This window comes from Pundamilia nyererei, unplaced genomic scaffold (assembly GCF_000239375.1).
Source record: "Pundamilia nyererei isolate P.nyererei 1_Seehausen unplaced genomic scaffold, PunNye1.0 scaffold00201, whole genome shotgun sequence".
NCBI lineage: Eukaryota > Metazoa > Chordata > Actinopteri > Cichliformes > Cichlidae > Pundamilia > Pundamilia nyererei.
The window spans coordinates 641,737-669,304 of record NW_005187602.1 but is presented as its reverse complement, the minus strand read 5'-3'; the positions used below and the strand labels follow the sequence as shown (position 1 = coordinate 669,304).

Here is a 27,568-nt window from a genome sequence, read left to right as displayed (position 1 = left end):
AGAACAGATAGAAGTAAAAAATATCAGAGCTATACCAAGACAAGGGATAAGAGAAACCAAATAAAAATTATATTGTTTTAATTTTGGATTGGAAATTGTGTGAAAGAAGGGATACGATAACTAAATTAATATGACATTTTTGCTCTGACAGCAGCCCTTAAGAAATTATTTTTATAGTGATGATGAAAACATACACATTTGAATTGTATTATAAAACAAAAGGAAGTGTATGTGAACTATTCCATCAGATAATTTGGACTAAGTGAACGATCTTAAAATGATGACAGATCACTGACATTTTGTATCTACTGTGACTGTGCAAACTTGAGTCTTGAATTAAGAATGAACTGCCGTTAAAATATGTCATAACAGAAATTACTTGATCTAAGAATTGATTTAGTTTCAGAGTGGCCTTCACAGAGTAAGCTGTGCATAGCGGACAAAAAAGTGGGCCAGGCTTCTTTTTGATGTGTGGAGTGTAAATACAGCCCTTCACCCCCCTTCCTCTAATTGTAACTGTGTTGTTTTCATATTGTTGAGTCTCAGAGATGTATAATTTATCACACAAATAATCTGGAACAAAACAAACTCTCCTCTCAGCTCCCGAGAGCCCGAGCATCTAATGAGTTCACTCCATAAAATATTCATACCTCTGCAAATTATACTATCACTTTCCCTGCAATATACACAAGTGCACACACACACACACACACACACACACACACAAAGAGCTGACCAACATTCCATTGGGTATAATGGCAGGTTGTACAACCTTAAAAGCTCATTGATCACTGTCAAACAACAACAATGTATTCTTTATTGCTTTACGTCTGTGACTTGACTTAATAAAGACATCAGTTACTCATATTGATCCAGACCTCATTTAAAGTCTTCTCAAATGTTTGGACCCTCATCTTATTGACCAGGGTCATGCAGACCCCAGTGGTATTTTTGTGTGTTATATTTCATAGGTGTGGGTGTTTTTTTTTTTTAATAATTTCCTTTTTTTTAAACTTTGCAAATCAGTTTGTATCTCATAAAGCCACATCATTGTTTTCTATTTCTGCTTTGATTAGTGCTTGAAAAAATGTTCTGGCCAGATTAGCGAACCTGAAATTGATCGTTTCCAGGGAAAGGAAAAAACAGGGACTGTACTTTTTCTTAAAAGGTATTCAAACACTTACATTTCTGCAGGTGATTAATCCAAATTTGCACTGATGAGTTTTTAGATAGTGTACAATTAGAAAGATTTAATAGTAGTAATTAGGAATTAGTAGTAATGTTAATACCTCAGACATATTACCTTGAATTAAAACAAAATTTTTAAAAGAACTTAAAAATTCATCTCTCAACTAAGGTTTTATACTTTTTGGCTTTTGTCCTGTAAATCAAAATGTTACACCAATAAACAAATAAGATTTTACAAAAGTACTCTTTTTTTCTCCACCCCGTTCTTTTCACCTGGTTTTAGATTTTCTCATGTTAGAAATACGAGGAAATATTATTTCCAGGCAGCGGGAAGGTTGAAGGTGCCATTTTCATCCAGTCACAGCCAATTATGACCTGGCCATCAAGAGATGAGAAGTGGAAGAGCAGGGAAAGAAATCAGACGAGGTTTTCATGCTGAGAGCCTGCCACCCTCCACCAACACCTTTTTCTCTTCGAGGAGAGAATCCAAAAATCCAAATCAGGAAACCATCTCTCCTCTTTAAAAAAATTCAAATGCCAAGGGGCTTCTACAAAAAGCCCATGTGACAGAAGATTGAGCACTTGCTTCAGCATGTGAGGGAATGACTGAATTTCATTAAGATAGACTCCAACACTTTTGTCTCATTAGCAGATCAGGAATCAGGGGACGAGGCAGAAGGAAACTGCACTCAGAGTGATCACACAGGTAACCACTTGCCCAAGCACTTTTTGATTGGTTAATTAGTGTGTTTTCAATCAGCCAGCTCTTGCAGCGCACTCCCCCATAATTAAAAGGTAAAAAGAAGGCTTCTAATAAAGCCTGCAGCTTCTTCTCTTTTACCCTGTAAAGCTATTATGGTAAAACCTGGACTGAATACAGTGAGGAGTAATGCACACACATAAGTTAAAGTATGTATAACACTATAAGGATATGTGAGAATACTTTATGAAGCTTATACTTGATAAGGTTTGAGCTGGCAAAAAAAAAGTCCTATTTAGAGATTTAAAAAGGACAAGCCAAGAAAAAAGACAATTATAAAAGTGTTTGGTTACAGTTCATTTCAAAGTTTATTGCTGGATTTACAATCAGTCATACAGGTGTAGCAGCTGAACAGCCAATCATAAGGGGACTACAAAGGCTTAAATAGGTGATTGCAGCCAGGTGTGGGGACTGCTTCCTGTCATTGTCCTGGACTCTGGTTCGGCTCCCCTGTGGGTTGAACTGATTTATACTTTTGCCTGGTGAGCTGAAATAGTGGACTTTTTAATAGTTTTACCCACTCCAGTGTTTTGTTTTGTACTGGTATATTTCCATTTAGTAATTTGTAGGTGCCATAGCTAACTTGTTTTGTTTTTTCAGGAGCACTGACTGCTGTTTATTCTGGGATTTATTTATTTATTTTTTAGCTTTCATTTGAAGTATTGTTTATTTAGTTATTTAATAACTGTGTTTTTCATATTTGTTGTTCTGTCCTCTTTGTTTTTAGTGCTGTGGCGGGTGGCTGCCTCCAGCTCTAGGCTTTGTTGATATATTGGGAGCAGTTTGTTCACTAATGGAATACTCCAGGTATCTCAGCAGTGGTTGGTTTTATTTATTTATTTTAACTACATATTTTAGCAAAATTCTTAATAGCCAGTTGGCAAATACGAATGAACTGAATTATATTAACCCAGTTTTCAGCATAATCCCTCACAGCTCAGACTTATGCAAAGTGCACACTAAATAGATTTTACCAGAGTTCTTGATTTAAAAACGTATTTTTTTTCAACTAAAGGCATCACTTCAGACTAAAGTTCCTTTCTGTGTTTTAATTTCCTTTTTACCTCGAAGAGGAAGGAATTAAACTTGGCACACTTTGTGACACCATGATTATTTTGTTGTAGCTGCGCTTCTAGGCAATAAATCTTATGCTATTGGCGTTATTTCCCTTGAAATTGTGGCACATTTGTAAGGAAAATGCATTTTGGGGTTGAGCATAAGATGTGTGAGTGTATGCACTATGTCTATGAAAAACGTGCACAATCTTTCTTTACTCTGATATTGACTTATGTTCATCATTTATTGGACTGGATGATTAGTCATATTGGCAATATAACAATTTATTGAGTTAATGGTCCCTCTGCATGTAGAGGAACCACAAGTATGGAACCACCTCCTGATGGTTACCCACTGTGGGATGGCATCTCATCAACCAGAATAAGATTGTGTTATGTGAACTTGTGGACTCAACATTAGCTGTATTGTCCCTGTAACAAGGAAAATATTGAAAGTGGGTTGTGTTTTTAACCTTCCAATCCCCCAGAATTTTTAGACTTGAACAGTCCTCCAAATCCTCCTCCATACACATGAATGCACATTCACGTTTATCCTTGCCTCTTGGCTTAAGTGAAAGAAAACAAAACACAAACTTCAACTAAAAACTGTATTCTGACAACGATATTGGTTAGGGCTCGAGTGATGCTGCATCAAACACCATGATTTTTACATAATAAAACAGGAATCCAACTGGTGCTGACAGGAAGGAGATTTCAGCAGAATTTGTCAGAATTTTAGAGAGACTGTTTCAGCTTTTTAGATTTCACTCTGGAGAAAATAAGTTTCATGACCTTCAACACAAACAAACGGATGCAAGCTGGTTGATTCAGCCAGCATCGTATATGCAGCAGTGGCAGCTGCATTGTTGTCAACATGTGTTAAGTTTATTGATTAGCTAGAAATTGTTAATTATCCATCCAAATGGGTAATTAACAATTTCCAACTTCAAAGACATTTAAACCCCTGGACCCTGCTTCTAATTGAAGGATATCGAGTCATCAGAAAAACATTTATGAGGGACTGCTGTCAAAACTGAACCAGCAATGATAATAAAAACAAACGGCAGCCACAGTTTGAAGAATGGAGCAGAATGACTTTTCATTTGTGTAATCAGTCTTTCAAAGTAGTTTTTTTTTCTTCTTCTTCTAGTGAATGCATACTCGCAGTGCAAATGAGTGCAATTAAATATTGAATGAAATTATATTTTCTCACTTGAAAAATTAGTGCAGTAATTTGTGGAAATGGTTCTTCCTCCTTTTGTGACATTTCAGTGCTCAGTTAACACTTAAATTGGTCAGACTTCATATTGAAGGCATGTGGAAAATGTAGTGAACCTGACATTAAAATCAAAAACAACATCCGCAGCAGAGTTGAGGTCAGGCAGACTTTGGAAGCTCCAGCTCTTAAAGAACAACTTCTATCCACATTATCAGAAGAAGCACGTGTCTCTATAAAGTAGTGCAACTTTGATTTGTGTTGTCAAACAGTGTCATGGTGATGTAGTGTATTGAATGAATAGATGACTTATCCCTGTCCCCAAATGGCTACAATGCATTGAGTTCTGCATTTATTATTCTTGTTTGTGTTAATAAGACATATTTCCTTTAATCAGTTAAGGTGCAATGGCTCCATCTAATGGTCACTTGGTGATATACAGGGAAGTTGCTGAACTTGTTTACTCAAATTTTTATTTTCAATATAAAAACTTCTCAGTATAACAAGTACTATAAAACCAGGCAAACAGCCTTGATTTTTTTTTCTTGTAAAGACTGAATGAAAAATGTGTAAAAACAAAGCCAGAAGACATTCGGATTGATTTAATAACATATTTTAATTTCAGTGTTTTAGTATAAAAATCCCACCAGCCTGCTGTCAGCTGGGTTCCGTTCCCTGTTAACTGTGGTTTTTCCCAGAGAATCAGCTAAAGTACCAAATCTATTTACACACAACATCCACATTCAGAAGGACCAAAGAAAACAGGAAGTCTACCCACTGCTACCCTGCCAAAATAAAACATCAAACACTGTCACCTCACCCTTCAGATTTAATGCTATCAATATGGGAAAACAAAGACTGACACAGGTAAAAGAGAAGGGGCTTCTATGTGACTCCTAGTGCACCTGTAGTATTTTCTTACTTTCTCTATAAAGTAATGCATATACATTTTTGAATTTACAATAAATTAGTACAGGCACATTCTCTTCTCGCCTACAGCTGACTGTCCACTCCAGGTTGAGAAGGTGATTCTATGACATTTTTACAGAAGACTTGAACTCATCACAGCAAACAAACAGGCCAAAAATCTGAAAATAAAATCTAATAAAAACCCCATAAAAGATAATTGGGGAACCTGTGGGCAGCTTTTTTTCTCCTTTGTTTTGGTGTGAATGATGCACTTTGGGCATTTTAAACTTTGAGAGTTTTATAGATGTTATATAAATATGTACAAACAGTAAAAAAAAAAAAAAAGTAGTCCAGTAAAAACATTCAGAATTTAAAAAAAAAAAAAAAGCACACACAAAAACACATTAATGCCAAAGATGAGAACTTGAAGCTTGAGAACTCAATAACTTACAAAAAAACATACAAAAGAAGGTGAAATAAAAAGGTTCAATACAGTATGCATGTTTGATTTTTCTCTGTAGAGATAGCACCAGCAGAAATCCCAACGCTGTCAGTGCTGTTGACAGCGCGGATCATCACCTCACTGTATAAATATCAGAATGCTGTGTACCAAAACTGACTGAGGGAATGAATAAATTAGTGTCAGGCCTTGTACAGGATATTTACAGGAGCTGCTGCTGTCACACACAATGATGGACAATTTCATGGCAGTGAGATTGCAGCAGTCTTGCAGCACATTTAAGGAGGTCAGAGGCCAAACTCTGCCACATTCAACAGGTTTAGACCTGCTACTTTTCAGTCCTCGCAGCCAAGATTTGATTTGTTTTTTTTCCCCTGTCAACTTTTTGAATCCACTAACAAAGACGTTTTTCATTGCATAGCTCTTGACAAATAAGAACAACTGTTTCAAGCTACAGTATTTCAGAGAGGTGGAACCTGTGTGTGAGGAAGGGTGGAAATGATTTGGTTCCAGTTTGAAGGACATAGTAAACAAGATGTGTTTGTGTTGTGCGTATACAGCAGACACCGTGTTCTCTGCAGTGACAAAAACATGATTAAGAGATGGGAGATGGAAGGATTCTTGAGGTGGCGGGGCTTCAAATCGTGACACCAAGGCCAGTGTTCGGCTTGAGCTCTCTAGCTCGGTCTAGATGGTTCATGGCTCGATCGAAGGCGAGTCGCACAGATTTTCGGACGGAGGACGACCGAGCCTCCATCAGCTTCATTCTGTCGAGCATCTTATTGACGCCAAAGGGAGCCATTTTGGATTTAGGAAGCCATTGCCTGATGAGAGAGAAGACCATTTTGGAAAATGTTTTCACATGTGACGAAGTGGAGTTCCTTTCAAGACCTTTTGTACAAGACACAGAATGCAGTTCAGCATCTCTTTCATAGTCTGATCAGTCTAAATTGGTTTTGTTTTACATATATAGTAATAATTTGACATAGGACAAAAAAAAAGGTCTGTATTAAGTGGCTAACGTGTTTTGTTTTTTGTCTCAGAAGTCACTCTTAAACAACATCAGTACAAAAGTAAATTTTTGTTAAAGTGAAGCTTTCCTTTTTTTTCCCCCTCTTCTCCCAAACTAGGTCTCTGGAAAAACTGTTTGGGGACCACATCACAATAGTTAAGTTTCCTATTATGAACACATTAAAAAGCTGTCATTAAGCAGGCTACAGTGACTCATACATTGGCTAGCCACAGATATGACTGGTGGAGCTCATCGACAACAGCAGGAGTAGATTAGAGTGGATCAAATGTTGCTTTCCAGGTTAAATAGGTTTCAAACGTACAATCTGTCTTGATCACTTGTTTTGTTTAAGCAAGATTAATTCAATCCCAGCTAACAGTGAAAGAAGTTGGCTGCTCACCAGCTGCGCCTGCTGTCGAAGAAGTGGACGAGGAAGAGTTTCTCTGCGGACCTGAACTGCATCCGCTCTCCGGCTCTGAGAACGTCCAACGGTGGCTGGGGAAGCTCCACCCCGCTGTGCCGACACATTGTCCTCCGTGACCTGGGGTCCATGATCTGTGAAGACCAAGAAAATGGAGCGGGACACTGAGGGAGGCAGACTTCTCGCAGGAAAACGTGTGGCCAAAAATTGGCACCTGGAGTTTGGGACTTTTTTTTTTTTGTTTGTTTTTTTAATTTAAATGGCTGGCTGAAAACTTGCAAAAATACTAATTTGTCTTGATAAGTACATTACTTTTGGTTTGTTTGTGTTATTTGAACAGCCCACTAACATCACCAAGACAGTGCCATTTCTGTGAAGAGTTAAATATCTGCTTCTGCCATCAACTCCACATCTAAGCTGTAAGTTGTCCACGTCTTGCTTGGGGGAAAATCTTTCTGTAAAAGGTACTGATAACTGAGAAGTCCAAAAAAACTATTAATTCCAAATGGCTCAATTCCTACTGAGCTAGATCAAATAATTCAAAATGTAAAATTAGCTTTGTCTCCACTCGAAAGTAAAGGAAATAGAGAAGATCTAAACAGTTCTATAATTACTCCATTTCTATTTCATTCTTACAGTAGATGTGATGTTTTAATGAATGTTATTTTTTTTGGATGGGCATATTTGAAAGTGTTTTCTGCATTAGAAAAATCTGACCCTGAGCTTTTTTTTTTTTCCTAATTCTCATTTCACTCGTTTCCATTCTAGCTGATCAAGTAAAGCTAAAGACATTATTTGTAGCCCTGCTACAAGTTGACTACTCGACTTACATTTTATGTCTAATTGCAGTGACTAAAAACACCCCAGTTTGTTAGACATTCAGACTAAGGAGTTAGCAAATATTATACCAATTAAATACAGAGTACTGTCTTTATTTTTAGACAGTACTGTGTGAGCAGTGTAAGTCTTACATGACACTGACATTGTGCCAGCCAAGTTATTTAGCTAAGGCTTTTGACAATGTAAGAAATAAATTACATGCTTAACTATAAGTGAACTTGATTTTCATGTTGCTAACTTTAAAGTTTGTAACTAAAACTGAAGGATGCTGTTCTATACAAACTAACAGTTCCTGTAAAGTGACTTTCTTTTTAAGTGACACTGATCGAAAGATCTTTGTTTCTGACTTGCAAACTGTATTTTAAAATCATATTAATGAACTTAAGCTCTTTAAAGAGATTATTCTGCCCAGATTTGCAAGGAGCAAATTGTTGTTATACATGATGATGTAATGTATTTGCATTAGACTGCCTCTGACCTTAAACCCTTCAGCGCAGTCTCTTTCCACCCTGTCATTGGTAACAGGGGATAGATTTTAGAATGCATTGTTTCTTTCCATATGTGAAAGTTGGGAGGTAGCTGTTGAAAAGAACTTTACTGGATTTTATTTGTTAATTCCGCCAAAAAGGGGGATTGGTTCAGTGTTTCTATTTGTTAGCAGATTTACACAAAATGTTATGGATGGGGTTAGCATGCCGTTTTTTAGCAGAGGTGGGTTCTTGGCCCAACTTAAGTGATTAACTTGTGGATCAATCAGGAGAAGGATCCAGGCTTTTTGGAACAATTCTTTACCATTGTGACACTTAGCCTTTTTCCTGGTTCTCAATGCATGTTATGGAGGGAAATTTCATCCTTTGCCCAAGTGGGCAAACTTTCAGGGACTATCCTTTAACTAGAGATCAATTTCACATTGCTCTGCAGCTCCATGACTCACTGGTCCTGAAATTCATTATCCTAATACTAAATTTAGGGAGCTGACTTTTATTATGCTGCACACAAGTGAAACAATCTGCAGAAGCCTGTAAAATTAGATAAACTAATCCAATGTAATCCCCCATCTTGAACTGACAGTTGTGTGAATGCGTGAGATTTCTTTCAACTGATGTATCTTAAATTATTGCCCTGTTTGTTGACATATTTAGTCACTTCCATGTCCTTTGTGTTTTCTGTATTCTAATTCAAAGCACTTGATTTCCAGTATTTTTAAGAAAAAAAAAAGAAAAAAAGCTGAAGTGCATAACCTGGTGAAAGAAGGCAGCATTCAGAGAGACAAGCATGCAAGGCCAAGTCAAGCCCAATACACCCAGAGCGAAGCGACCCACACTACACACGACAACAACAACCATTCCACTATCAGCCAGCTGGAAGCTCCTGCGTGGCCATGAGCACAAATTACGAGCTACAGGATGGACAATGGCAGAGGGGCAGATGGGTAATGAGATACAGAGGGGACTAACACTCACTCACCAGGGCAGGGAAGGAGGGATATCCACTACATTTAGCCCAAACTAGTTTAAGAGGCTCCAGAACAAATGGAGAAGCAGCAGTGGGTTTCCACACCTCTACAGGAACAACAACAAGCAAGTTATGAAGGATACACTGCAACAGAGAGCACAACCAATCTCAACGCACACACACCGCCAATAATACTTTCTATTAAGTAGACCATGTAAACCATTTTTAGGGTGTATATCGTATGTATGTGTGGGTACTGGCTCTTTTTTTTTTAAATATAAATATGTCCGTGTTAATTTATATATTAAGTTCACGTACTGCTGATACTTTTCATGAATGGCATAGGAAATAACTTTCTTTAGATTTGCTTTTACCATTGCAAACACTCACACTCAAAAACAAACTGCACACGCACTCTCACAAACACACACACACAATCCAACTTCCTAACTTCAAGACTGTCATAATGCAATGTTCATTAACGTCGGCAGTAATGATGAACAATGCAGTTTTAGTAGTTGCACCACATCAGTTCAAGTACAATGTAGCTGACGGGCACGAGTGTATAATTCGCTTTGAATCCACAAAGAAAATACCAGTCTTTAGTTCACTTCCACCTCGTCCATCCGCGGTTTCCCGTTTCTGTTGTTCTCCTGCGTTCACAACTTCCTTTGTAGCTTGAACTCAGTGTGAGCACAGAATATGCTGACTTAAATCCAGTACCTGATGAACCACTTAACCTCAGTTTCAGAACCAGTGTGGAAGACTCCATTGATGAATCGGTGATTTCATGGTTCTGTAGTAACCCCTTTTCAAGGATTTCTATTTAAAGGATTTTTACATCAAAACCTATGACACTCAACATGACTCATTCAACTTCAATTGCTCTGTATTACACAGGTGTAAAAGTAGAAAAGTGAAGATGTAACATGAAAGCAAGAAATTAATTTAATAAAATGCTGCATGCTTGGACATAAGAAGTATTAGTATCCCAATAAAGAGCCACTCTTTAATTAGTTTAGTAAATGTCTTCAGAAGACAGAAGTAAGAAATGACAAATCAAAGCTTGCCAAGCTGTTTCATGCACACTCATTAGGTCACAATCCAGAGCTGATCGGCTCACCTGAAGAGATCTTTGCAGCTTTGATGAACTCGCCATTTTCAATGCAGGTCATTAGAGTGCTTTTGTCATCCACAGTGCTACGTCGAGCGGTGGCCGGTCGCCCTTTACCACTTTTAGACAGGATAACGGTCCTGAAAGATGCAGGAGCAAAGGTCAATGAGGAAAATGTTTTTTTGTTTTGTTTTGTTTTTTAAAAAACCCTCATGTATGAGCTGCTGGAATGATTGACTAACAATTATTAATTTTGTGCACTGAGCATGTGTGTTTATATACTACCAGATAAGGAAAAACTTATCGCAGCAGGAGTTTCAGACGAGCGAGGAAGCAGACTTACTGTGACAGTATTGTCATTTGTGGAAAACCTCTGTGTGCAACTGACGGTTAACTAATTTGGTTTGAAAACAGAAAGTGTCTTGGCACCTTTCGCCTTGGAGGCGCATATATTAATTGTTCTGATTATACTATAAACTTGGTCACCACAATGTTAACACTGGAAGAAGTTAAGGACAAAATTATGAAAATAAGCATAGCCACTCAGGATTTGGTTGGTTCTTTTCTCACTCACCTTGTGTCACAAAGGATACTTCCACTTGAAGAGATGCTCGACTCGGAGGCACAGCGTCGGCGTGGCTCAAGCAAACGGGGAGATTGTGAGACCACACCCTCCTCTTCCACCACAAAACCGTTTGCCATTCCTGAGAGGGATAATAATACAAGAATTGTTTTAAACTCACTGAATCTTTTTGTCACCAGCATTGTTTGCAATTGAAACAAAATAATTAATATCTGACTGGCACCTGTACCAAGGCGTTTGATCGGCGACTCCTCGTCGTCCTCACCATCAGCGCTGCTGCTGCGTTTTCTTTTCTTTGGCAGAAGGAGCGTCTCCAATCGAGGTATCACTACTGACAGGAAGGTTTTGGCGCCCAGGGGTGGGGGGGACCCAGAGGAGACCTCTTGGGTCCGGGGTGGTTTCTGTGGGCTAGCACTTTTTGACTTCCGAAAGAGCACATTGGTCCTCCGGTTATAGCGTTCCACGTAGAGGTCACTTTTGGGGAGCAACGACTCTGGGATGTGCCCATTAGGGGTGTCCGATGGCACTGAGGTAGATGTGTTGGTGACGTCCTCAAACTCTGTGGGTGTCTGGTCCAAGGGCTTTGTGAGCTTCACGGGGGTCTGGTCCAAGTCCATAGGCAAAATTTGGGATGGTAAGGTTAATGTCTCTAATGGTGGTGGAGGTAAAGACTTGTCTTCCTGTGGTATACTGGGATCTGCCAGCAGTTCTCGTAGTGGTTGGTCTTCAGATTCAGCAGGAGATGGGCTGGGATCTGGAGTAGAGGGTTGTGGTGGCAGGGAATTCTTCAGGCTTATCTCACTGCGGACCTCCGTGATGGTTTTCTTGAGTAGCTTTAGCCTCTTGCTGCGGGACGGGCTGTGCTTCATGGCTATGCTCAGGTCCAGTTTCTCCAGGAGCTCCTTCAGCTGATCCTCCAGAGGAGTCTTTTGGCGGTACGTGGGAGTCAGTAAGCGGTCCACTACGGAGGACAGTGACATATAACCACGTCATTATCCTGATTACATGACTATTTTACTATTGAGCTCACACTTTCACTGTTTAAATATTTATTATTATTCAATATACTTAAGAGATAACGATTAAAGATAAGTTACTTATCACTTTCAGATATTTATTACTTCATGAAGCACTATAAGCCTACCATCTTCCCAGGTGAATGGCGGTGTTGGCTCCAGTTTCGGAACTTCAGGAAGATGCAACCCACTGGGGAAGTCGAAGCCAATCCTCTCTGCTTCTCTGCGGGCCCTGCGAAGGATGGCTCCGCCATGGTCTTGCATCCGCTGAGCCGCCTTGTAAAAGAAGGTGTCCTTGGCATTGTATGTCATGCAGTTGGATATTATGAGGTCAAAGTCTGCTTCAAACTCCTCCAGGCTCCTGTAGAAGTGAGCATCGATTCTTTTTCTCATGGTGGAGAAGTCAATAGGGTTCTTGATGATATCCAGGTAGTCAGGTACCTGCAGAGAACAGAGAACAGACATCAGGTGCAGCAGTCTAAGAGGAGGAAGAAATTCTGGTTCACGATATCCCTTTTTCAAAAGGCACGCTGGAAGGTACTGAGCCTTGACCCTCTAAAGCTTGATTTTTATGGATGATCGGTTTGGGCACTAGTTTCAGAACTTGGATGTCAATTTTTAAAGCTCAAAATGGTCAACCTTTGCAACACAGGTTGTCCAAATTTAGAAAACAATGCATGCTTTCATTTATATCAAGAAGCTTTGCACTCACATAAACAAATTGCATTTCTTCGATCATTGGCACAAAAGGTGCCATTAGTTTCACTGTTTAGCTGTTCATACAACCCACTTGATACTGAGGTATGGAATCCGTGCTACATGTTTCACTGTCAGGGCAGCACGGTGTTGTGTGGTTAACACTGCTGCCTCACAGCAAGAAGGTCCTGAGTTTGACTTCACCACCTGGCTGGGACCTTTCTGTGTGGCGCTTGCTTGGGTTCTCTCTTCCTCCCACACTCCAAAGACATGGAATGAGTGGGGTTAGGTTAACTGGTGATTAAAGTGTGAATGGCTCTGAGTGGTGATCTGTCCAGGGTGTACCCTGCCTCTTGCTCTATGGTATCTGGGATATGACCCTGATATGGATAAGTGGAAGAGGATGGATGGATGTTTCATCGTGGTAAATATCACTGTAAATAAAAAAAATAAATAAATAAAAAAAAGAAAAGAAAACAGTAGAGAGAATACCACAGATGCACAGGAATCGCTGATTTGAATCGCAGGCCCCTATCATACACTCTCTATTTGCACATGAACAAATATTCTTCAATTAGGCTGAAGAGAGTGTGGAGCCAAATACACATTGTGGAAGTACAAGGGCCTGAAACCCTGTCTGTACCAGTTGAGCATGGTGGAACCAGACTTTATACCACACAATCTACTGCTAAACTTGCAAATTTGGTGATATGGTGGTGATCCCTGATATCCCTGGTAGTATGTTATTTACACTTTTACCATTAGTCGAAACCAATACTCATTAACAAATTGGTGTCAGTGCATCTCATTATCCTGAAATTTTCATCACGTGAACATGGGACATCGTTCCTGAGTTTCAATGGAAAGTATGCTTTTAAGGAATGCAACTGTTGCTTAAAGCAACTGATAGAGCACTATAATGTAATGAAAAGACAGTCATCTCAAATGCAATGCGTGAAATGTTTTCTGAAATGAGAATACTTTCACATTAAATTGGGTCTTCTTGAACTGGTGATTTCGGTTCAGTGAACTACTTTTAGTATAATGATGGAGACACACTTGATTTGTTTAATACAGTTATGTAGATGTTAAACAGACTTTATAAATAAACATCTTTGACTAAGACTATGGCAGGAAAAAGAGGTGTTGCTAAATGTCGTTATATATTAGCCATTTCATTTGAACTGGGGAAAAAGACTTGCTTTAAACTGTTTTAAAGTGAATAATGAACAACTGCTGACCTCTTTAATGCTGACAGGCTGAGCGAAGATGCTGTACTGGTCCTTCTCCTGCAGCTGACTGAGCACAGCTCTCAGCAGGATGTTGAAGGGAGTCAGCTGGACCTCCAGCACTGATTGCTGAAGCTTCATCTGTCGAAAGAAGGTAGCCAAACAATGTTAATCCACATGAATGGCATGAGGTGTTATCAAGAGTCCAAGGTCAATGTTTATTAAAACCGAATGTGTGTATACAGTAAATCCCATTTTGGGGTCGATGTTTATGTTTTAGCGCATTGGGTGTTTGAAGCACATAAAAGGTTTTAGACTAACAGTCAAGTAGTCAAATTTGTGAGGAGCTGTCCAACTAATCAGTGGAATTTGGGATGTTGTGGGTAGTAATGAGTTAACTAAACAAGAACAAATATAATTACAATAGTGAGTAGTAAATGAAAAGTAAAATATTTAGCTTTAACTTGAGAATAAACAATGTGTCCTGAAAAGAAATGATGAAAGGAATAAAGCTCTGCACTAGACAATCGTGAAGTAGTAAATGCTGAAAGGGTTTTACCTCCTCCCTCTTCAGTTTTTCTCTCTTCCTGATGAGCTCCAGCAACAGGCGGGCTCGCTCCAGGTCGTGACGGAGGCGGTGCCACTCTTTCAACTGCTCCTTCAGTGCCTGGTTAGACTCCATATGGTCCTGCAGGAAACAAGCGTCAGCTCAATAACAAGAACTACATTAAAAAGGACAATACCCTACTGTGTGAGGTTGCTAGCTGTCAACAGAACTGACCGTCTTCTTGGCTTTGGGCGGCTGTGGGTTGGCCTGTAACCGGCGGATTAGGGGCACATTGTTCCTTGACTGCCTCTTCAGCACCCAGTAGCTCAGCACCCCCTCAACAAATGAACGCTTCCTCTGAACTGATACCTGGTTGAGGATGGTATCAAAACTAACCCAACATAGAAGAAAAGGGGAATATTAATCAGTGAATAATAATAATAATAATATTTTTGATAATATTTTCTCCGTAGCTCTAAAATGCTGTCAGATCTCTGGCTTGTCATTTTTGACCAATCAGATATCTTTGTATTCATCTCTTATAAACATCACTGCTGACACACCCGTGGAAAAAACCTTTAACTCCACTATATTGGAATAATGCTGGCAAAGTTCTCTTGAAGTACTACTGATAAATATCACTTATCTCAAGTTAAACTTTCAATATTTACTTTTTCCAGATTCATACAGTTTTACTGTTTTCTGTATGTATTAAAAATCACTACCTTAGATAGCACTCAACTAAAATTAGAAGCAGAAAAAAATTATAATTTCAAATGAAATAAAGGACAAAAGACCAAGGAGAGAGAGTGTTGATTTGGTGAGCTAAGGCTGACTGTTACCTTGAAGCAGTAATGCTAGGTCCAGAGCTGGTCGGAGTTTCAGGTTCCGTTTCTGGTTCAGGGTCTGCTCGTTTATTCTTTTTCTTCTGCCAGCCCTTGGCCTTCCCTTTCTTTTCAGCTCGCTTGTGAAAGGCTCCATTTTTAGGGTGGGGCTCCTCATAGATGTTGAGTGGCCGGCGGTCACAGCCTTCAGGTGTGTGGCTGCAACAGTAAGCAGTCTTTTTCACAGAGAAAGTGGTGGCACCAGATGCAGTCACCTCTTTGACGGGCTCCATCTTCATGCAGAGACCAGCTTTCTGGGCGCAGCTAACGTGGAAGGCGGTGTAACAGTTGATCTTGTCACACTGGATGCACGCGCCGACACCTTTCTCCTTACACAGATAGCAAGTAAGCTTCCAGCGAGCAGGTGGGATGTTGCGGACACCGTCAATGGGCTCGATGAAAACTGTGTCCGAGAAGCCAACTTCGGGCACCCACAGGGCACATGCTACATGGCCCCAACGGTCATCATCTGTCTTCTTCAGAGCTCCTCCTCGATTCGGGCAGAAAACACACTCAGCCGGTCGTGTCGGACACTGGAGGCAGTGGCGACAAAGCCACTGGCCTTCGGGGATGTATGGCACACCGTAGCACTCCTGGTGCACGGCAATGTTGCAGGAGTCGCAGAAGAGGATGACGTTACTGTCAGCTCCATCTCCATCCATGCATATACAGCACACAGCATCCTCATCCACAAGTGACTGCAAGTCACTCTGACCCTGCGTGGCTAAGAATGACTCTTTCTCAAAGCGATCCATGAGAAACTCAAACAGGTTGTGCGACACTTGACTTATTCCCTCACTTTTTCTTTTCTCATTGATGATCTCCATCCAGGCATAGTCTTCCTCATCCATGTCATACTCCACCTCCTCATCCAGCTCCTCAGGTGTCCTCTCAGTGTATTTGTAGTAGGTTGCTGGCCTTTTCGGTACCACTGGCAGATTGTATTCAACTGTTCTAACCTTCGGCTCCAATAGGCCACTGGCACTGCTGTGGGTGGCACTACCACCATGTGAGGTGGTGAGAGCTGCATTCTTCTTCTGCTGGTTGTTTTTGAGGCGGACAGAGCGCACCAGAACCTGCTGGGGCTTCTCGTTATTCTCCTTGTTGCTGTTACACTCCATGATCTCTTGAGCTGTGGGGTCGTCGTCTGTGATAACATCCAGCTTGTCGTAGATGCTGAGCCGGTGTACACGGCCATCCACCTCCAACTCCACCATTCGCTGAGCTTGTGCATATGTCAGTGTCTCCCGGTTGGGCGATGGCTTGATGGGAGAAGTCTCTCTCTTAATCACTGCTGGGCGTTGGTTTCGACTTTTCTTCTTCATGTTTGAGCTATGAGGACCCTGAAAAAACCCAAGCAATGAAACAAATGTGTAAATATGTTTTAAAATTTATACTCTTTTGTAAATCATCGTTGGGTTTCTTGAAAAGCGCTACACAAAAAGTTATTATTATTATTATTATTATTATAAATAACTCGCTGATCTAGCAGCTGCTGAGAAAGCTGTCATGTCATGGATTTCACTGTACATTTCTGCATGTACACAACTGGCTGCTGTCACATCTTCCAACCCTTGTTTACAGATAAGGGAAAAAATGTCCCGAAACAAAGTTTTCACCTCTGTATTTTGTGTCTTCTTCGTCAAGCCTAATTTAAAGTAGTAGTAAGCCTTCTACATTTAAATGACCGACTGCTGTCTTTTGATCCTGATGGTGCAATTGTTTTGACTATATTAAAGGAGTGCTATGTTAAAGTTGCTAAACAAAACCCTGTTCATTACATTAGTTAGGGAATCATATCAAAATACTCCAAAATGCTAATTAGTAAATATTAAATAAAAACCTTAATGTGAGATCCAGAATAAAGTTGTGACGTAAATTTTAATCCTACAGTAAATCTGATCCATTGACAGCTACAGAAAAACAGATCAGGACTGGGGCTACTTGGATTTTAATTTCTTGTGCTCTTTATGAATTTGTTGACACACCATTAAAAAGATCTATCTTTCTGTAACCAAAACGTGAAAGATATAGTTAAATGTCATAGACGAAGAAAACCACTAAAACCTACTTTCCAAGCGTATCTATTATTGGCCAGGTAAACCATTATCAAATGAATTATTCCAGCCATGTTTGCATATGTATATCGATTTCCCTGAAATCCAACTCCCCCCAAATAACGCTATTACTTAGATTTGTACCTTCGCGACACACACACTTTATTTTATTTTTTAAACCAGGGCAAGTGAAGTTAAGCTAGCAGCTTTGAACATAGTGCTCCAACGTGTGCTGGTGCACCTTTAACTCGTGAGATCAATGCGCTTTCAGCCGGCTGCGCTAACAGTACCTTCAATCTTCACTGGACAAATGAAAGAAATGCATCGAGCAGGAAGCACCAATGCCGAAGACAAGGAGCCTCCGATCTGCGCAACCTGTGTGGTTTGTTTCCTGAATAACAGCGGCTCCACGTAGCTGCAGCTTGTTACTAGATCCATGTCCGGTACGGGTAGGTACGGCAAGTCCGTCTAGACAGTGATCCGTGCTATGTTTCGAACCTGCTTTAGAACGACCAATCAAACACTGGCGGGTTACAAGAAAAGACAACCATGTTGTTCCCCTTAATAAACAGGCGGTGGCCTCTCTAGTTGCTAGTCCGTCCAGAAACCGGGCTAACATTAGCCTGCTACTACAGGGACTTGAAGAGGAAGGAAATATGGCGACCAACACAAGAAACTACCTCAATTAAAAAAGTTGTCTTTTTCTATGAGTAGCACTGTTTCGTTTCTAACTTAAAGGTATCCAGGGTACAGGGAAAAACATTAAACGGGTAAAACGAGAGTGAGGTAAAACTTACCTCGCTATTTTCAAGAATTAAGCTTATAAAAACAGCAGCAATGGCGGTGCGGCCTGCGGAGCGAAGCAGCAGTTAAATCCACATTCAGTCTGGTCATCCAAAGGCGACCGCGGCTCGCGCTGAACCGAGTGAACCTTAGAAGTAACCGACAGGTATCCAGGGCGACGGGAGCGGTTTCAAGTGATATACTAGGATATGAGGCTTAAAATCGATCGCTGGGACTGTGGAAAAGCAGTAAGAAGTGGCAGGGCTCAGCGGCTGCCTGAGCTTCTCTTCCCCCACAACAATGCGGTTGTGTGAGTCGCTATGCCGCGACGTCACCACGCAAACCAGGAAGTGTATATATATTTATTATTATTATTATTTCATATTTAAATACGAGCAATATGATCTCTAAATACGATACGCAAAGATTATTAAAAACATTAAAGTCGTTCTGGCATCCAACAGATGACCGATCGAAAGGGTATGGACTTTCCGACCGCATCGCTTCCAAGTGGTACACGCGCTAACCGCTTGTGGGGTCGTCTGAAAGACGTTTTGAACCTACCCACTGCACTTTAGTAAAAGGTAAATTACGATTCAAGGAATATAAAACTATGAGCCATATGTATTTGTGATTGTAAATTTTCTTTTTCTTCTAAATGATTGCATTAAATATATACATTTAATGTATATTAATATATCTTTTATGACTGAATCTGAATTTATTTTGAATTTTCTCTAATCCATGTGGATTTATAAGTATACATACTGGCCCAAATATATACTCAGGTAGTGATGTTGAAAGTTCCACAATGCTAACCTGAGAAGGCAAAGGCATATTAACTTCTCATTAGTGATCGTGACCGACTACAACTGGTAGTTTCTCTTTGCATAAAATGATTTTTGACAGCCTTTATGTATACTTCTGGCACTGCCAATAATATCAGTCAACCATATATTGATCTATTTTTATGATCCTGAAAAAATGTCTCGTGTTTTTAAAAAAAATATATAATAAGTAAAAACTGCACCAGTATAAATGCGGAGCAGTGAGTTAAAAATACCATCCGTAAGTCTCATATATTAGGTATATATTTTAAAACTATTACTGTTCCAAGTAGATAATCCTTGGGGTTATTGGCAAGAGTGGCATTATTAAATACTAAACATCACCATAGTAAGTGCTTTTATTTCACTTTTTTTTTTTTTAAATACAATTTTATTATAGTGTGACAACTGAACAATTATTAGTCATGGAAAAAATAACATAACATTGACTGTGCCTGGTTTGGCTTAAAATAATATTTTTCTAAATTTAAAAGTAATGGATAAAAACATTTGTTTCAAAGAATTTTGCATCAAAATACAAACCAATAAAAACATACATCTCTGCTTAGAAAAAACATTCAAAACAGCCTCCTGTGTCTTTGTTGATAGACATGCCACTACAGGCCTCATAGAAATTAAACTGTTAGCCATCTTCTCATCTGTCAGGAAAGAGTTCTTTTAATAGTAACTATCCACCGTATCCAGGTGTTGGCCGATTTTGTTTTTTGTTTGTTTTTTTTCTTCAAACCACCAAGAGCATAACTGATTTGGATCAGGTTGATTCAGCGTTTGGCTCTGGCTCATCTTGGCTCTGGGTTGGACAGACTGATGGAGCATCCTCTCTGGACAGCAGGTTCTTTTTGCGGAGATGGCAGGCCTGCTGGTATGGGGGACGTATGGGTGGCTGAGCAGGGGGCGTATACTGGTACTCTTTACCAGCATCAAGCTGAGGAAAGGCAAGAAACAGCCAGGACACAAAGACAGCAAAGAGAAAAATACGTTAATTTCTTTGGACAATTTGTTCAACAGCATTTATGTATGTAGGTAAATAAGGATTATTTTTGAACGGTGAGTCAAGCAAAACTGCACCCCCTATTATATTTCACTCATTTATTACTAAACCATTAAAATTCAGTATTAAGATATTGGAATAATTATGCATTCCATATTAGAGTGAAAAAAATATAAAGCAAGGGATAACCAAGACATCACAAGAAAAACAAAAGTTTAATTAAAAATTACACTCAAACAGAAATTTTTTTCAAAATACATTAATTAAAGTGGACATGAAACACTACACATATAAAGACTAATTTACACCATGGAGCTCTGCTAAAAAAAGTAAGTTTTTAAAACATGTTTAATGTCATCTTCTGTCAGTATACACATTGACCTACTTTCCCTGCAGACGTGCTGATGGGATTCCCGATCGTGCTTTGGTAAGAAACATAGTTACGTTTGTGGTGTGATGTGCATGTAGCGTGCTGCTATGTTGTAAACTGTCTGGGCGTGCTTGAGAAAAGAGATTTTATTGCATAAAATAGAGCTTATTGCATCTGCTGATTTCCCCACTCAGTACACTCGGCCAGAGGAGGAAATATCAACTTCTGACTCCAGCTTGTGGGGCTGGTGAACCACCTGTCACCTGGCTCAAGCACACTCTCTTCCACACAGTTCTCATTTATAAAGTGCTTTACAAACCTGAACATTACAGCTAACAGCTGGATTTCCCCGTGTCACAATTAGCTAGCAAAACAATAACAAACCACTGATTGCTTAAGAAACAGAGTGAAAGTGGACAGTATATCCTCAGTTTTAACATAAAACTCATTGTTGCAGCCAGAGACAGCACAAAAGTGACCCCCTCCCCCTTTAGACTGATTTTTAGTTTTAGTGTAGTTTAGTGCTTTCCACAGATTTATCAGTTCTGTCACTAGTTAGCTAACACAAACTAATGTGTCTATTAGCCCCAACCAACCAGTGATGACACGTTCCGTACTGGCACAAGATGGCGCTAAACATGTTATAAAATCTGTAAGCACTTCTATCTTAAATACAGCTTCACAGACGGAGTTATATCTGTCAGTTTTTGAGAGCAGGGCTCCATGGTGTAAATTAACCTTTATACACATACGGTTTCATGTCTACTTTAAGTTTGGTTGGCAAGTTTGACTCTGTATCAGGATCAAGAGGATAAAGCAGCTCACCTGCAAAGGGTAGGTTCTGTCAGAGTCAAAGGCACTGAGGTCACCACACGCCAGGAATGGGACAATGACACGGTTTGGACCTTCTAACTGGTTAAAATCCACATCTTAAGCACAGAGACCAGAAGAGAAACTTATAGGTGTGAATTTATGCTGCAGAAAGAGACTATGCAAAAGTTAATTCAACATTCAAAGGAAGAAGCAAAAGATGTGTAATGCAGTGCTGCACAGTCTGAGGTTCTGTTCATGCAATACACCATGGTTTGGTATCTAGCTTGTGTTGGCTTAATGTGCAAGCAAGGAAAAAAGGAAAAAGCAAGGAAAAAGAAACACGTGGCAGGACCTACAGATGCAAAAAATGTAGTATTTAAACTTTAGCTTTGAATAAAACTTACTAAATATAACTTTTGCTTATGTGCAAGAAAACTCCACAGGGTATTTTTTAAAAGAATTACCAAATGTGGCCACAAAATTATTGTTAGCATACACTATTTTGCCAAAAGCATTCACTCACTCATCCAAATAATTTAATTCAAGTGTTCCAACCAACTCCATGGTCACAAGTGTATAAAATCAAGCTCCTAGGCATGCAGACTGCTTCTACAAACATGTTTGAAGGAACGTCTCGCTCTGAGGAGCTCAGTGAATTCCAGCGTGTTACATGATAGGATGGAAGTCCAGTGGTGAAATTTCCTCACTACTAAATATTCCACAGTCAACTGTTAGTGGTGTTATACCAACTAGTGGAAACGATTGGGAAGGACAGCCATGAAGTAGTGGCCATGTAAAATGACAGAGCAGGGTCAGCTGATACTGAGGTGCATAGTACGCAATGGTCGCCAACTTTTGCTACAGACCTCTAAACGTCATGTAGCCTTCAGATTAGTTCATAAACAGTGAATAGTGTTTCATGGAATGGGTTTGCATGTCTGAGCAGCTGCACCCAAGCTTTACATCACCAAGCACAATGCATGTCATCACTGGACTCACTGGATCAGTGCAGAGGTGTCTCTTGAAGTGACAAATCACACTTCTCCATCTGATGGAGAAGTCTGGGTTTGGCGGTTGCCATGGGAACGGTACTTTTCTTACTGCAGAGTGCCAAGTATAAAGTAGAGGGGGGATTATGGTGTGGGGTTGTTTTTCAAGACTTGGGCTCAGCCCATTTGTTTCAATGAGAGAAACTCTTAATGCTTCAGCATACCAAGACATTTTGGACAATTTCATACTCCCAACTTTGTGGAAACAGTTTGGGAATGGTATTTTCCTGTTCCACCATGACTGTACACAAGTGCACAAAACAAGGTCCATAAAGGGATGGATGAAAGAGTTTGGTGTAGAACAATTTGACTGAGTTCTGACCTCAACCTAATAGAACATCTTTAGGATGAATTGGAGTGGACACTGTGAGCCAGGCCTTTTTCATCCAACATCAGTGTCTGACCTCACAAATGTGCTTCTAAAAATATAAATACACTCCTAAACATTGTAGAAAACTTTCCAAGAAGAGTCAAAAGCTGTGATAGCTGCAAAGGGTTGCCCACCAATATATTAAACACTATGGATTAAGAATAGGATGTCAGTCTAGTTCATATGTGTGTAAAGGCAAATGAACTAATACTTTTGGCAATACAATGTATGTTACACACTTAGTAATTTACGTCTGTAAATTTTAAGACAACTTATTGTCTTGCAACTAAAACTACATGGTTGAAAACATGAGAAAACTATTATTTAGACTTGGTTTACATTTTTTCAATGACTAGTTTGAACACATAGAACAGGGTGATAATTCTGACCCAAGTACAGTTTCCTGATCCAGTTCAGATAGCAAAGTAAAGACTTATGTGGTTAAATGATTGATAATTACCATAGGAGTGATCCAGCAGAGGATTAGACATGTTGGGGATGTAGCCTTTGGGAGGAGAGTAATTCTGACAGACCACGAAGGCCTCTGTACACAGAAAGACAGATCATTCACGCAGTATGTCAACAGAGGTCATTCAAATGTTTGAGATGGGAATGGGTGTGTAAAATCAAACAATGGATACTGGATTAGAAAGTTCCTCAGAGAGAATCTCCAAACGATTTTATAAGACCAGGCAGCCATTCATTATTAGTATAAGATTTTGTGTAGCCCACTGCCTGTGTGTGAGTGCTGCTGAAACATGTAATAAAATCCACAGCAAATATAAATTTCTTTGCTTTGGATTTCATAATAAAATAAATAAATGAAATGGAGATGAGATTTTCCTTCTATTAGATCCATGCGAGTGGGTTATGACTGTGGTGGCTCACCGATGCTGGAGTTCCTGCTGCTGCGAGGCTTGGTGCAGGTCACACCATCGAAGAAGAGCTTCAGCTGGGAGTACAGCAGTGTCACATCTTTACCTCTGAAAATCTGTCAGAGAGAGTAAAAGCCCGGCTGTCATTACAGGCCAATCTGACAAGAGACATGAAACCCAGGATCCGGAACAGGGCTAATTCAAATGGTGGAAAAGGAAGGTTTTACGCAGCTGTATAAGAAAGCCAACCAAACCCAGGTAGAAAATATTTTTCAAATTCAGTTTTAGCGTGCAACATTATTGTGCCGCCTTCTGAAGAGTTCCAAGGTTTGGTTAGTTTAGCTAAGTTTTACTTCTTGTTAAGTAAACCAAAAAGTTATGCACTTATGTTATACTTAAAATTTCATGGGACCTTGGATGCTTTAGTGCTCACATTTGATGTACAATACTTTTGATATATACATTTGACATATAATACTCTGTCACTATTGTTGCATTACAGCACTACTACTGCTGTGGCAATAGCTTGACAGTTCGTCTGTCATAAATGACAGCAGGAAAAGAAGGACGGGAAGTGTCCATGAGACTTTAAGAGAATGGGTGGATGGATTTTAAATGACTGTCACCTCTCTGGCAGACAGGACTCATTTATTTAACATCAAATGTTATAAGTGTACATTTATGAATTACCACAAATCCTGAGCTCACCTTAGCCACAAACGTTCCTCCAGGCTTCAGGACATGTGTGGTAATGTTCAAAGCCTAAGAAACAAACAGCTGTTAGCGTGATATCACAAGAAATCTGACAGTGCAATCAAACACATCTCTGTACTCACAGCTAACAGGAGCTGAGCCTGGATGTATTCATCCACATCGTGGAGTCCAGTTACTAAGAAAAGAACATAAGAAATAGAATAAGAACAACAAGAGGGGGACAGAGGAGACTTAAGAACCAACGACGTCAGACAGAAAGCAAGCCTCTCACCATCTGGAGCTCCGTCACACACTACAAGGTCGGCCGGCTGACCCTCAAAGTGGCGAATTATTTCCTGAGCTGTTGACACCTAGGAGAAAGACATTGACATAGGTCTTCACTCCTCCACGCCTACGAGTTGAGTTACTGTGATTACTGACATCATTGTGCTTATGTCCCTACCTTGGTGATGTCTCCCTGGATTTGAGTAACTCCGGGCAGAGGAGCCATGGCCTGAAGGTCCACTGCCACAATCTTCACTTCCTCACCGCTCTCACCCTTTTCAGCTTTCTCCGCACACCCTCTTTTAATAAAAACAATCAAACAAACAAAATGCACAGAATAGTTTTTTAGTAAGTATGATATGTGATATATTTTATGAATATATCACATATCATAATCCAAATACTTTATAATAGAAATAAAGCAGCTCCAAAAAATTCATTTAAACACATATTCACACAATTTACATAAAATATCACAGCAACAAACTGTCCTCCATCCACAGTCCCAGAGATTAGGCGTTGAAAGCTTAATAAATGTGTTCAGATTAGATTTAAAGACAACCACAGCTGATGCCAGTCTAGGGGTCACTTGGTGCAGAAACAACAAGAGCAGCATAAGGATGGTGTGTTATTCTTAGCATGATATTCTGGTATTTCCAACACCTTTTTTAATCCTATAGGTGTTTTCATACCTATAGTTTGTTAATTTGATCCAAATCAGTTGATGAGTTTGTAAACTTGTAGCTTTTTCCTGTGGGTTAGTTTGTTTTCATACTGAGGAAGATCTAAAATGCGTCACTATAAACTACATGAGAATGTTCAGTCAGCTCATTAGCCAGATGTGTCTGGGGCAAGTGCAACAAAAGTAAATACAGGAAGAAGGTGCTGTGTTCTGGTTTATTGGAGAACACAGAATTTACTTTCATTTCAGAGCTTGTTGCTAGCCCGTACAGACCTTTGCACATCTATAGTACCTTTCTGCACTGAGAAAACAAGCATACATGGATGGCTATGGGGTGGGGGTTTTTTTATAGCTCAAACTCGTGACGTAGTTGGATCAGGTTGACACATAAACAAACTGCTCTGGAGTTTATTTGTAATGGTACTGAGACCACCTCCTCCAAATTGTCTTGGTGGGGTTGTTTTGGTTCACATCTCATTACGAATACTTTGTTCACACTTGCACAAACCCCTGCAGCAGTTTATATGCTATAAAAAGAGGAATAGGATAAGAGTTCAACTCTAAGGCCCATGTTATTTCTTTAATGGTATATTTCTAAAAAAAAAAAAAAAGATTTGTTGTATAAAAGTGTAATATACTGCAGCCATGCAAATCATTTTTGCTCAGCTAGGATATGTTCACTATATGTTGGCATATTAAAATAAGTAACATGTTACCTGAGTTTCCGGCTGAGAACCTGACTCCAACTTCCAGGGGCTGCACAGAGATCCACTGCTCTGTTTACACCTAAAAAAAGAAGAAAACAGACATTTATCAACAGACACAATAGTACAAGGGCTGGCAGTGAGTTTTTCATGTCACTGTGGAGAAATTTTGGCCCACTATTCTTTACAGAATTATTTTAATTCAGCCACATTAGAAGGTTTGTAAGAATGTATGCCCTATAAGCTCATGACAAAACATCTCAATACTAAATCATTTTATATCATGAAAAAGTCACATCAGGGTTTTCTAAAGAACCCCTTTTCTACATATTATACATATACTAAACTATTGATAAAAGTCTTTCTCAGGTGACCTATGGGTCTCACCTGTGAACAAGTTGAACTCTTGATCGAGCTGCAGCAGCTTGAAGGCGCTCCTCGCTCTCCAGCCCTCCTCTTTGGCCAGTCGATAGTAAATGTCTCGTTTGTCTTTGGAGGACCGACCCATATTGACCTATGACCCCTCTGAAGGAAAACACACAGTCACAATGGCCCCTATTCTTTTAGAGCTATTATCGCTATAATGGAAGCTGTCTGTATAACACAGGCTGTATTTCTTGAGTATTGTTGCATTTGGATTTCGGTTACTACAGGAGAAGACCCGCTGCATGGCTGTCCGTCCTTGTTGTTTGAAGGTAGGTTAGCGTCTTTGTGTGAATTAAATTCAAGTTCATACTACACAAAACACGTAAAAACACAAAGACTGGTTCACGACATCCAGACTCACTTACTTTCACGTGGGCTTTGCTGTTGTCGACTGTGAAAAGGCTCTTCTTCTTTTCGTCCTTCCGCCTCTTCTTCTTCTTTGGTGTTTAACGGCAATTCGCATCCAGGATAGTGCATTACTGCCTCCTGTAGGATTGTCGAATCATTTAAGGTCACTAGCCAATCATTTTGCTTCTTGATCCTCTTATGTCGCCAGAGGTGGGAAGTAACGAAGTACAAATATTTCGTTAATATACTTAAGTAAAGTATAGATACCTGAAAATTGTACTTGAGTATTTATTTTTCTGAAAACGTTACTTTTCCTCCTACATTTTCACATAAATATCTGTACTTCCCACTCCTTTCATTTTCAAAATAGACTACTTTCAGTTTAACATATTTGAAGTGATTTTTAATTTCATGCCACAGCGGGCCTTCAAACATTAAACCGATTTGAGCCAACATAGTAAAACATGAAAGATAGTCCTAATGGTGTGTCAATCACCAGGGGTTAGCGTACTTCAGCATCTACCTAGCTCTACAGAAGAGAAGCATACAAAGGGGGTAACATTTTGTAAGTGTAAGTATTTTCAAATGTAAGGTTTATGTCAGCTCAACAAAGACACAGACTGTTTGTTTCTCACACAGTGTGTCTGCAAGCTAAAGGTGTATCTGCTGCTACACTTAACTTTACTCAGAGGTGGAAAAAGATAAGAAAGTCAGGACAGGATAGGAAGAAGAGAAGTTGTATTTAAAATTAAGGCCTAGCCAGTGGGATTTGATGAGGGGGAAATTTAAAGCTAACATGTAAATCCTCATTTTTAAAAATAAGATATTTGCTCTGTATATGACATTGTTTTGCAGGATGTTTCATATTGTGAAACATCCTGCAAAACAA

General features: G+C 39.6%; 2 protein-coding genes and 1 long non-coding RNA gene across 6 annotated transcripts; 1 reads left to right on the top strand and 2 right to left on the bottom strand.

Annotated features, from left to right (window-relative positions):
* The first annotated feature begins 2,362 nt into the window (after positions 1-2,362).
* On the top strand, positions 2,363-7,010 carry LOC102197065 (uncharacterized). 2 transcript variants are annotated; one of them, XR_001290552.1, is made up of 4 exons: positions 2,363-2,430; positions 2,676-2,755; positions 6,719-6,755; positions 6,973-7,010. It is a non-coding gene; the product is annotated as an uncharacterized LOC102197065 (long non-coding RNA). The 2 variants fall into 2 exon arrangements; XR_312097.1 differs by having other exon boundaries at positions 6,719-6,987.
* Positions 5,487-18,564, bottom strand: LOC102197239 (bromodomain-containing protein 1-like). Of its 3 annotated transcripts, XM_013914515.1 has the most exons (12): positions 18,240-18,564; positions 15,344-16,728; positions 14,736-14,892; positions 14,514-14,642; positions 13,967-14,095; positions 12,158-12,470; positions 11,237-11,974; positions 11,005-11,134; positions 10,440-10,570; positions 9,329-9,423; positions 7,001-7,155; positions 5,487-6,412 (listed from the first exon to the last, which is right to left on the bottom strand). In XM_013914515.1, exons 2-12 carry the CDS (start codon positions 16,708-16,710, stop codon positions 6,226-6,228), a joined length of 3,531 nt encoding a protein of 1,176 aa, XP_013769969.1. In that variant the 5' UTR covers positions 16,711-16,728; positions 18,240-18,564; the 3' UTR covers positions 5,487-6,225. The 3 variants fall into 3 exon arrangements, with proteins under 3 accessions (XP_013769969.1, XP_005747688.1, XP_005747689.1); XM_005747631.1 differs by lacking the exon at positions 9,329-9,423 and having other exon boundaries at positions 6,331-6,412; XM_005747632.1 differs by lacking the exon at positions 9,329-9,423 and having other exon boundaries at positions 6,331-6,412; positions 11,243-11,974.
* An 810-nt stretch (positions 18,565-19,374) lies between these two features.
* Positions 19,375-26,803, bottom strand: ftsj1 (FtsJ RNA 2'-O-methyltransferase 1). Its single transcript, XM_005747630.2, has 11 exons — positions 26,697-26,803; positions 26,293-26,430; positions 25,918-25,987; positions 24,698-24,818; positions 24,527-24,605; positions 24,378-24,430; positions 24,250-24,303; positions 23,555-23,657; positions 23,127-23,210; positions 21,260-21,363; positions 19,375-19,998 (listed from the first exon to the last, which is right to left on the bottom strand). Exons 2-11 carry the CDS (start codon positions 26,411-26,413, stop codon positions 19,825-19,827), a joined length of 963 nt encoding a protein of 320 aa, XP_005747687.1. The 5' UTR covers positions 26,414-26,430; positions 26,697-26,803; the 3' UTR covers positions 19,375-19,824.
* Between the last annotated feature and the right edge of the window lie 765 nt (positions 26,804-27,568).

Coding starts and splice junctions, on each gene's coding strand:
- ftsj1 (XM_005747630.2), bottom strand. CDS start 26,413: ATGGGTCGGTCCTCCAAAGACAAACGAGACATTTACTATCGACTGGCC. Junction 23,658..24,249: donor GAGGAACGTTTGTGGCTAAG/GTGAGCTCAGGA, acceptor TCTCTCTGACAG/ATTTTCAGAGGTAAAGATGT. Junction 19,999..21,259: donor ACAGAACCTACCCTTTGCAG/GTGAGCTGCTTT, acceptor GCCTTTCCTCAG/CTTGATGCTGGTAAAGAGTA.
- LOC102197239 (XM_013914515.1), bottom strand. CDS start 16,710: ATGAAGAAGAAAAGTCGAAACCAACGCCCAGCAGTGATTAAGAGAGAG. Junction 14,643..14,735: donor CGCCCAAAGCCAAGAAGACG/GTCAGTTCTGTT, acceptor TGTTTCCTGCAG/GACCATATGGAGTCTAACCA. Junction 7,156..9,328: donor ATCCCTCCTTCCCTGCCCTG/GTGAGTGAGTGT, acceptor TGGTCTTCACAG/ATCATGGACCCCAGGTCACG.